Here is an 11666-nt window from a genome sequence, read left to right as displayed (position 1 = left end):
GAAATTGCTAACTTCGGCTCAGTGTCCATTGTCATTAACGTGTCAAGTCACCTCCCTCCAAGAGGGCCTTCCAAGACAGTGGTTTGATCAGCAGCAGCAGCTGCTGCCACTTGTCCGGATGGAGCTGCAGGCTCCTGGGGCAGAGAGCAGCACAGGCAGCAAGCAGCATGGTGGCTGTGCTGGGAGCAGGGACCCCAGCCCCACTGCAGCACAGCCCAAGGCACTGGGCATTGCTCATCAGTTGAAGCTGCATCACCAGCACTCGCACCCATCTGCTGCTGCCCACCAGACAGCTTTGCTTGGAGCACAATCTTTTCCTCAACTTGCCATGTGCATTTTCCCCAGAGACGTGAATTCTAAGCTAACTACCTAGAAGAAAAATGAGAGAAGGTGATGTTTGCTGGAGTGTAATAAAACTAGTTTATTTACACAGTAACATGAATGCCACAGAGTACACAGCAAAGTACCACAGCAAACCAGAGTGTAACTGCCCCTGATCACAAAGGAAGGCTTGTAGTTTATATACTTATATAAAAACGTGTACATGTTGATATGAAGCACCAGATAAAGCAATGCAACCAGGAATTCCAAATACAAATTACCCACAAGAATGGAGTTCAAATTCAAGAAAAACAAATCCCTCATTCAAGGGATTTTAAAGAAATCTCGCTTATAAAAGATCATTCATTTTGTAACCCCTAATTTAAAAATAATTTCTCCCCTTCTATTAAAGACAAGAACATATTGTTAGATGCTCAGCATAATTAAGTTTTAAAAGAAAAAAACCCAAGGATTTCAACTGCAAAACTTTCCAATACCAACAAGCCAAACGATAAAGAAATAGAGGCCCGAGTCATTTTTGAAGAGGTGTTCCTTATGAAATGACTGCAGTCAAACTTACACAACCTTAAATATATATTATATATACGATATATAATATATATTTTTTCAGATTAAAGGGGGCAAAGAATACTTTTGGGATACAAAAATTCATATACATACATACATACAAATGTGCCTGCACACACTCATATATATTTATGTATATATGTGAACACATATTTCTTCCGCATAAAAAAAAAAATAAATTCCAGCATCTCATAAATCCCTGAAATTTTCCCCTTGGGTTTATGGAAATCTTCATAATCTGAAGTACAATCCAAATCCTCACATTCTATAGAGTGGGAATATGCTTATGTACAGGTATGCTGAGTGTTTCATTTCTGACTGGTGACTCTGCTTGATCTGAAAGCATTCTGTGGTTTCCAACTAAATGTTGAGTGGAGCACCAATAAGGAGGCTTATAGGGAATTATTTAAATTACATTCTATGTCTGTTCAAAACCACCATCCTTCAAATACTGCATCCAGGTGAATAGTAAAATCCATAGGAATGTCTACCAGAATTTCTTCTGAAAAGCATTTTCTTTGTATTCCTTAGTGTGTTTGGAGTCCAGATGATAGTCTACAGAATATCTCCACAGGCCTATTATTACAGGCATTAAAAACTCTAACTCTGCCCTCCTTTGATGTTATGTAACTGCATAACCACATCACCATCTCATCTCCGTGCCATGCACTGAAGGGCTCTTTGTGCTGTAGGTTTTACAGGAGCTGGAGCAGAACCAAGACCACCTTTGCAAAACCACAGTTGAGCACATGTCCCACTCAGGCACCAAGAATGGTCATGCACTGCTTGCACAGAGATACGCATGCTTTAGCTCTTGTTTGGAGTAAAGAGGAAAGGAGATTGCATTAAACGGTTTGATTCAGTTACCATCGTATCCCTTAGAAAAGTTGCAACTGATTTAAATAAAACCAGAAGTATTTAATTTATATTTCCACATGAATTTGTTATTACAAGCAAAATATATTAACTAAAATGGGGCTTCTCAGCACAAGAGCAGAGAAACAGATACATCTTAATTCAGCAGCAAATACTATTTTTATATGCTAAAGTTACGGCCCTACGGTGCAAAGCTGCTGAATTAATTCTCTAAGTGGTCAATCACTAACACACATCTGATTTATTTAAATAATATCTTTTCCTAATATGTTGGAACTCCACTGTGTTGAAATGTCAAAATGATTCATTCATACCTTGTGGGGGCTGCTGGGATGCGTGGAGCACACAAGATTTAAGGTGGGGTGTTTGAGTAAATGCTGTGTGTTCCTGTCTGCAGGCCAGCAGTAAAGCATCCTAGCTTGTGTTCTTGGTTTCATCGTGTCTGAATACTGAAGAGAGATCAGGCCTCTGCACTGGACCTTGCTGAGTCTCCAAAATAAGATTCTGGATTCTCTCATTCCTGAAAATTTCTAGGTAAGGTTTTGCTGATAGATTCTCTTCATATTCACCTGGTTATGCATATTGACCGTATCGGATCTGAGGAATAAGTAATTCCAATGGAAGAAAGACAGAACAACCCATCCTCCATAACATCTCAAGGAGTAGGTTTTTCAGAACCCCTCTTTTACCAGAGGTGTACATTTCATCCAGAGAGCACGGTGTGCAGCACATCCACTACTGCCCTCGGGATCAGCACACCTTACCTTCACTGCTCCTTCCAAACCAATGCAGCTCCTTGTCTCCTAGAGCTGAGATTGTCAAAGCATTAGGCTTGTTTTGATGCGGCCGTCGGTCTCACCAATTGACTCGTCCTGTTCTCCCTGTCCAGATGCAGTTCCAGACCTGAAAGCCCACAGTTTTGGTTGTTAACCAGATTTATGCTGTACTACAAGCAACTGAGAAGAACCTGTTCACCTAACTGCAACTTCAGAAACAGATCTTACTGGATAGGTCAACTCAGTATTGTACAAAGTACAGCGTTTACTTTATTAATTTATTTATTTCTTCTGCATCTTAACGTGGGCAGTATTATTTATAGGGCTATTACAAGAAGAATAAGATTTCCACCAACTGACCGGCTTCGTTTTAGTTTTTGGACAAGGCACTACATGTTGTGAATCCAATCACTGTGCCCTCTCTGTAACATCAGAGAGGGTTTTAATGGCTCTAATGAGATCAGAAACCACTCATGATAGTTCTTCAAGCAAGCACGTGATTTTCCAGAAGTTAGTTCCACTGGAAAATTCTTTAGAGTTCATGATAAAAATATCTGAATGACAGCTTTTATTAATAGAAAAATATATATTTACAATCAATACTGTTATCTTAGATTTGCAGCTCTTCCTATTTCTTGAGCTCAACTGAAAGTGCGACTGCTAAAAAATTCAAGATCTGTGCACGTATCCATGTGAGTTAAAACATGCACAGCCAGGGGTTTTGTTCCTGCCATACACAGGATGTCAACTGCAAACAGAAGGGGTTTTTTTCCTTTTGCTTCGCAATTATGCTGTAGCATTCTTAGAATCTGTTTACAATCAGTTTAATGCATACATTCTCGGATATTTACGTGGTAATATCTGTTGCCAGGATGAAGGACCATCACAAACATTACCATCATCAGCATCAGAGTTATGGGTACACCTGCAAAGTCAGCCTCAAGCTCCCCGAAGGAATACCTCAGGCTAGGTTGTGTTTGACTTCTCTGAAGAAAAACACACACAACATTAGAAATTGCTAAAGTTTACCCAGTGCTGCACAAGAAGGGATGGGTAGTGAACATCTATCCATGCTTGCTTATACTGCAGAGTTAAAATGAGTATTGGTTCATCACAAAAAAATACAAACAGAAATTAGATAGCTAGAGATACAAAGGCTTCGGACCCGCTGCATTAAATACGTACGGTTGTAAAACATTCAAAATTCAACTTTGCATGTGCGTGTTGACATGAAAGTGAATCTGAAAACATGGAAACCTACTGGCTTCAAGGAACGAGCCCTCTGCAATGACAAGTGGTCCAAGAACTGCTCCAACAGCCTACATGAGGGTGAGAAGTTATGTGCACGCAGGCACTATGAAACAAACACAAACCAGACCACAGAGAACACGAAGCCCTACTCTCAGCTCAGCACTGCGACTACCAGCTAGCAGACAGGATGCACGTGGCTTGTCATGCTCGGTGTATGTAAGCCGTGAGGGCACTGCCCTCCTGTCTCCAGGTAAAGCAGGGCTGCACCCAAATGTGTGTGTGATTCTTTGTAAAGGTTCTTCTACAAGCTGCTCGGCAGTAGTATAGAAACTTTCTTTCCTGATGTAGCGAAACATCTCAGCTACATACATTGCACTTGGGCTTTTAAAGCACAGTCTTTTTTTCCCCCCATCAATGCTGCCATCCTTACCTTCTTGCCAAGAAAAGAAAGAAAAAATATCACATGAAAATATATTACCCTTATCCTTGCCTGATCCTTCACTGATACAGGTGAATCAAACACAAGAATAATAATCAGAAGTCTTGAGAAAGGTCACAGAGACTGTCTACATACTACAGCACAATCGATGTAGGCTTACACAGTACTCAGCTTAGCTCTGAGAGATGCCAGAGAAGAATAACACAGAAATTTCAACCCCTCCAAATGAATGGTGTGGATCCAGAGCTAGTTTTGCTGACCTTAAGCCTGCAGGACTGTTTGTTCCGTTTCCATGCATCTGGTCCAAGCATGCATGCGCTGTATAAAGTGGCTATTTGTTTCAAGGCTGAAGTGAATTGATTCCTCACAGTTTTAACAATTAAAATGAAACATCCATCCATAAAAGGAACACATGGATAGCTGCATTTATGTGCCAGGAAAGTAAAGGAAGGGGCTGCAGATCTAGCATCCGGTAAAGGCTGGTGTGTAAAGCGAACACTGTAACATACAGCTTTAAAAAATACATACAAGAATTGCACATAGATCCATAGAAGAGAAGCACAGGCTCATTACTAGGGCTGTCTGCTTTCCATCACCTGGGTTAGAATATTCAGCATCACTTGTTCCTCTACATCCAAATGAGTTCTTCAGAGCGATTCAGAGAACAATTCAGAGCCTAGCAATACTGAGCAAACACACCGTCTGTTCAACTGCAGAGGTTCTGGAGGAAACAGCCATTGGGTCAGGGAAGGAAGTCAGCAGATGTCTCTAAAAATGCAAAGCTCCTTCAGGTTGAATTTTTTCAAATTTTGCTTCTTATTCTCAGTAATTCCTGCTCTCGTCCCAAACCCCGTCTGCAATGATCTCTGAGCTATTCTGACAACGTGCCATTTTCAGGGTGTTGTCTATAGCAACATGAGCATACACTGGTTACAGCAGACAAGAGAAGTGCAGCCAAACACCGCTGCGGGAAAAACGGATCACGATGCTCTTAGTTGTGGCTGCCAAACTTAACAGCTCCCTTGATAATTAAACAACACTGTTTTTGCCCCTTGTTTTTACCCTTCAGAGAACTGTGTCTGCAGTAAAACTGTCTCCATGTGGCCTGTTAGCTACACGCAGACGAGCTCCAAGCACTCCTATCTCCTGCCAGCATGCCAGCAGAGCCAATTTCAGTCCCACTTTGCAATATGGCACAAGTGACAAGAGCAAACCAAAATAAAACAGAAGAGGTGGCTGTTATTTTCAACCCCAATTCATAGCAGTGATTGTCAGAGAAGATTATACATGGCCTGTCCGTTTCAAGTCAGGCTTTAGTGCCTTTTACGATGGAAGGGGAATTTCAATTGCCCACCATGTGTTGTATTTTTATGGTATAAATGTGGTTATAGCTACAGTACATCAGCTGTCCAGACTGGTGAGCGTCAAGTAGGGGAAACAGGATAGACTAAGTGTGCATATTCTGCTTTTTAATGCAGAGGTCTTAAGCCAAGGATAACAGTCCAATTAAGGCAACACTGCTGAAATCAAGGATGAGATTAGAAAGGATGTGGGTAGGCAGTGTGTCAGATGGAGAGGAGGGAAGAGAACAAAGCACAGATGCTTATAGCCTGCTGACATGGGTAGAATCAGCAGGACAACCATATCTCAAGCAAAAAGAAGGCATAAAATGTAAGAGAGAGAGGAGAATCCATTTGGTTGAGCCAAAAGGAAAGAAGAGTCCAGCCCAGCTGTGGGGGACCAGGTGAGAAGAAATTTTGCATGGGATGTGGAATGAAAGCAGTGGGGCAATGTGGGTCTCCCATTTACAACTAGTTCATCTCTGCTAACGCTCACTGCTATTCACTACCAATGCTACATACAGAAATGGCGGAAACTACCCAGAAGAGGAGGGCAATTTGTTTACTGTAGTTATAGAAATAGTGGTATCGAAGTTTGCTCTCCTTTTCATCCAGATATTTATCTAGCTACAAAGTGTCTGATCCAAATGCAGTCATATGTATAAAACGAATCCCTAAGAGAGGCCTGGCAAAAAAGCAAAGTTCTCTCATACTGGGTACAGGAGGCAATCTCTCCAATTAGAACCTATTTGCTCAGAGTTGCTGGCTTTGACATCTAGGCCTTTTTTCAAACACTTGTTCAAAGTGTGAGCCCTAGGGCAGGCTGGAGTGAGGGCTGGGCTGGAGGTGCTTCGTAAAAAGCAACAGGTCTTGTAAACTAGTGCCGCTGCATGATTCTCACAATGCGATGAAGTGAGTCTACAGTCGCAAAGGCCAGATATTGACAACACAGCCAGTCTTCCAGAATCACTCCACAGTCCCTGTCAAAGGACTTCTCTGCAAACTTTATCATCAGCAGCGTCCTTTTGATGTCCAGCCAGTTCTGAAGTACAGCATCTTTCCGGGCTGGGTTGGAAGATGTTCTTAGAGCGTGGAACAAGTCCTCACGCGGACCCCAAAGCAAACACTGAAGGATTCCCTTGGCTTCTGATATCAGGATCCTCTCAGAGGGGTTGGGATTCAGCAAGCAGCTGGCAAGTTGTTGAAGCCCTTGAGAGTAGAGGGAGCGGCAAGGGATCTTGGGGAGATCAGCATGAGTGTACTCCTTCTCCTTCAGCTCTGGATTCTCATCGAAGGGATTGGGTAAGTGCAGCATTTCGTAGATAAGGATGCCAGTCTGAAATTCATCACACTTTTTGTACTGCGTCGCAGTGATGATTTCTGGAGCCAGGCGGGACTGATCCCGTAGGACTTCAGGATCTACCATATGACTCTTCTGCTTGGCCTGTGAGAAATTGCTCACTATTAACCTGGCTGGGCAAGCAGTGTTGGGACTGGGCTCCGCGGACTCAGAGCTCAGAGGGCTGCCTCCTGGTCTAGAATGAACCAGCAGCAGGTTCTCTAGCCGCAGATCACAGTGGGTGATGTGATAGGGTTTCAGGTGCTCCAGGCCCAAACACAGCTGTAAAAGGAGAAGACAGACCTGCCTCTCATATAAATCTGGGCTTTTGGCATGGCGAGGAGCAGACTCTCGCACAAAATCCGCCACTGTTAAGTACGGCACCTCTCGTGTGATGACTACAACACGGCTGCGCGGCTTGTTGATGGTCCCCTGGTTACTTGAGCTGTCCTTCTGTGAAGCCTCTGTATTGGAAGGAGTGCCTCTGTTCTTTTGCTCAGGTTCTTCCTCTTCTTCTTGCTCTTCTTCCACCTCTGGTGCATCGGTATCTTCCCATGGAAGGAGGCGAACTGGCACTTCAGCAAGGAAATGGCCACAGTCCTGCTGGATGTTAAAGTTGATAGCCAGACTCTGCCGGATAGACAGGCTGTGATAATACTGCTGGGACTCCTTAGCTTTGCTCTTACAAATCTGGGGGAAGAAAATAAACACAACAGATATAACATAATTATTCATCTGTAAATTCTATATCCTTTTTGTAATGTGTCTACAGTCTAGCACTACAATACAAGAACTGAAACACTGACCTTGGCACATGAATGTGTTGCACTGGATTGGATCTGTAGCTGCAGATCAATATGTGCAAGCAGCTCACCTTGTGCATGTAATACTGCCTGGAAAATACACTTCAGGCATGTGGTGCTTCCAGTCAGAATAGCAGCTGATACACGGTAACTTTGCAGTGAAATCTACAATACAGTCAGTTGTTCATCCACATAATTTTATTTCCTGTTCTTCCCTCAGCTTTGTATGAAGCTTCAGCAACAACAACAAAATAATAGTAGTAATATTTATAAATAAATATGCATAGAATATCTGAACATCAGACGATTGCATGACTCAGTTAGAGTGGCATTACAAGTTACCACCTATCAGCTGAGCCAAATAACTGGATGCATGCTCCTTGCCCGCTGTAATTGGAAACTGAAATCCTACACACACTAACACATCATCTCCTCAGTGAGGTGTGTGTGGGGGGATGGAGAGATTTGCTCTGGCTCAGCAAACTCATTAGAAAATGGTACTTTAACTGCTTTCAATCATTTGTCAGCATCCTAAGCACACACTTACATTTTGCTCTATTAAGCCATATCTCACTGCTGCCCAGAAAGATCTTGATATGTACATGATCACCATAATTATCCTTATTAATTGCGTGCACTGTCATAACAACTGGAAGCTCCAATCTCCTTATGACAGCCACTGGACCACCTCTGTTGGGGGCTCTGTTCTAAGGCATTTACTCATCAAAACTGCAGTCCCACAGAGACTCATCTGTGTTGACTGCTGCATGTTAACCACAGTTCTGCTAACTGAGACTATTCAGAGCCTGTAAGTGCATGTTTTAACCTTTACAAGGTTAGAGATGTATGTTGCCAGCTGGATCATCCCTATGAAATGCCTTCCTAGCCTACTTACAGCACCCTGGAAGGGAGGTGTCCTCTATCTCCCCTCATTTTTTTTCCCTGCTTTTCAATTCTATTTTACTTTCAATCAATCAGATTGTCCTATCCTAAATGATACTAAAAATGATTGATTTCCATCGTTTAACATTGCATTTCTACACTCAGGAAAATGTAACTGTTCTGCATTTGGAAAACAGCCAGCCCTCATTACTCTTAGCGTTATTCCTAACCCTGTGCTTCTTGTTGCTCTTTTCTGGGTTCTCTTCCATTTAAGACCTCTCCAGCACCAAGGAAAACAGAACCTTACATATAATAATCACCATTATCCCTCCCAGAGTGAAAAAGTTACTGATTCCACTGTTACTGTTGTGCAAAAAAAACCTTCACATCATTGTCAGAATACAGTCAGAATCCACAGCACAGCCAAATGTCCCCCAGCACCAGCTCTTAAATAAGAGATTTTGTTCACACTCCATCAAAAATGGAGATGCTAATTCCATTCCTACTGCAGTGACTTTCAGAGGTTATCTTTGTATCAACTGAACAGCAGTTAGAAGACCAAATGGTATTTTGATTAAAATCAATACTGAAGTGACTGCTTTCATGAAAACAGTTTTTCCATCCTTATTCTGTTGTTAAAGAAGATAATAAAACCAAACTGTAATCCCACAAATGCCCAACAATGACAGCTTTTGGACACTTCTCTCATTTCCCTTGTTCAATACATGCAAGTATATGGGCACATGAACAAGCATACTGTATCTACTGAAAAAAGAAAGCTGAAATCTGATTAGAGATGTATTTCCTGCCTCTTGCTTTTTGTTTACAAACAACACGATGTGAGAAGTGGAAAAAGCAGCTGCTTTATTTAAGGCTGATTAAATTGGTGACTCCACAAACACTGAAATTTGTACACTAAATGTTCTGTAATTGACAAACAGGAATGGAAAGCTAAACTACCTGGAAATAGCAGCTACAGACTGTAGTATGAATCAGACACCTGTCTGAATTCATAAAACAGTGAATAAAAGAAAGACCAGCAGCAATGTGATGCGCTTTTAAGTGTCTGATTACTCTTCATTCTCCTGCTGAAATACAGATGCATGAGTACAGGTAAGTGCTGGGCTTTCAGACTGCAGAATTCAGATTCTCTCTGTATTAATACCTTACTGGAAGGGGGAAAATGTGCTGCAAGCAGTGGAGACACACAATATTTTCTACTGACTGGTTCTAAGTCAGCTGATAGAATGAAATTTCATTTACTAACTTTCACTAGATCAAATGGAATCAGAAAAAATAAGGGCTAAGAAACTTTTTGTGCTACTTTGTTATTTTCTATGTTGCACTTTATATTCTGAACTTTATCTTCCAAATTTGAAACAGAGCAGTGAATGCTGGCCTTTAATACCATTAATGTATAATAACACAAGCCTTTGCATTTTCTATTGGAACAACCCCACCATCATCTACAACTATAATCTGAATGACTGAGATTTAAAATTTGCAAAGTAAATTAAGCAAAGTAAGTTAGGCAAGCAAAGTCTATATTTACCTTTGAAAACATTTAGGGGCCAGGTTGTGAAATCTGATGGACTCATTAACAAGTATTTTAGACTGTGATGAATTGCAAAAGAAGTTGATATAGAGCTTTTCTGTTGGGGCTGGTTAATGCTATCTCAAAACTGTGAGATAACATCCAACCCAGTTTTCTTTGTGTGATTTGTCTGTTCCAGTCACCTATTGTTAAAAAAATGTATGCAGAAATGCTGTTGCTTTTTCTAAGCTATGAAGAAAGAGGCTGACCTGAGTTTGGCAAGCATTAGAATAATGCTGATAATGGGCTGGTTGTTCAAAAGGTGAAGCAATGTTAGTAAAAAGCCTTTCCTTATGATGCAAGAAAGCAGTGAGATGAAAGAAGAGAGATATGAGTATGAAGGAATGGGAATTTTCAACCTCCCTTTCCGCAGGTACCACAGAATCACAGAATGGCTTGGGTTGGAAGTGACCTCAAGAATCCTCAAGTTCTGATCCCTCCTGCTGCAGCCTGGGCTACCAACAGCTGGATCAAGTATTACATAGATCAGGTTGCCCAGAGGGCCCCATCCAACCTGGCCTTGAACACCTCCAGGGATGGGTCGTGCACAGCCCCTCTGGGCAGCCTGTTCCACCACCTCACCACTCTCTCAGTGAAAAACTTACCCTGACATCTAATCTAAATCTTCCCAACTGGACACATAAAGCCATTGACCACAACCCTCTGGCTGTGACCTTCCCACCAATTTCTTATCCAATGAATAATCTTCCCTTCAGATCTACCTCTCCCCAGTTCAGAGAGAAGGATGTGGTGGGAAACCATGACGAAGGCCTTGCAGAAGTCCACATCAGTTGCTTTCCCTTTTTCCACTGATGGCGTCACTCCTTCTCAGAAGGCCATCAGATTGGTCAGGCATGGTCTACCCTTGGTAAAGCCGTGCTGGCTGTCTCAGATCACCTGCTCATCCCTTATGTGCCATGTTGATATGTCTTCCAGCTGAATCTGTTCCACGATCTTCCCAAGTACAGACGTGAGGCTCACCAGTCTGTAGTTCCTCAGCTCCTCATCTCTCCCTTTCTTATAAATGGCAGTGATGTTTCCCCTTTTTCAGTCATGGGGGATTTCACCTGACAGCCTCAACTTTTCAAATATGATGGAAAGCAGCTCAGTAACCACATTAGCCAGCTCCCTTAGGAGCCAGGGATGCATGTGGTCCGGCCCCACAGACTTGTCTCACGAGGTGATCTCAGACTTGGTATGTGTTGGTCTTCTCTTCAGTACATTCACAGGAACCAAACTTTGGTCATGTTTATTTGGAGAGGACAAAATTCTCCATATCCTGCCAGTTCAATATTCTTCTTGTTTTTTTTTTTTTTCTCTTCACAAAGAAGCAAGATTTTAATGTTTCAGAGTTTTTAAAACTTGTTCTGCATTAACTTTTATTTTTCCATTATGGATCCTGTAGCCTACTGCGCCATAGGCTGGCTTCCATTTCACCAGCAGGGAATCTCATTTCC

The 11666-nt window shown here is 42.1% G+C and overlaps 1 protein-coding gene across 1 annotated transcript in view; it reads right to left on the bottom strand.

Moving 5' to 3' along the window:
• Window positions 1–401: 401 nt before the first annotated feature.
• PEAK1 (pseudopodium enriched atypical kinase 1) overlaps window positions 402–11666 on the bottom strand; it is a 35509-nt gene continuing 24244 nt past the window's right edge. Inside the window, exon 5 of the mRNA XM_010717354.3 lies at window positions 402–7620. Within this exon, the coding sequence (XP_010715656.1) occupies window positions 6469–7620 (1152 nt within the window). The 3' untranslated portion in view covers window positions 402–6468. The remainder of the gene's footprint in view (window positions 7621–11666) is intronic.

This window comes from Meleagris gallopavo, chromosome 12 (genome assembly GCF_000146605.3).
Source record: "Meleagris gallopavo isolate NT-WF06-2002-E0010 breed Aviagen turkey brand Nicholas breeding stock chromosome 12, Turkey_5.1, whole genome shotgun sequence".
Lineage (NCBI taxonomy): Eukaryota > Metazoa > Chordata > Aves > Galliformes > Phasianidae > Meleagris > Meleagris gallopavo.
This window is presented reverse-complemented; position numbering and strand designations above follow the sequence as displayed.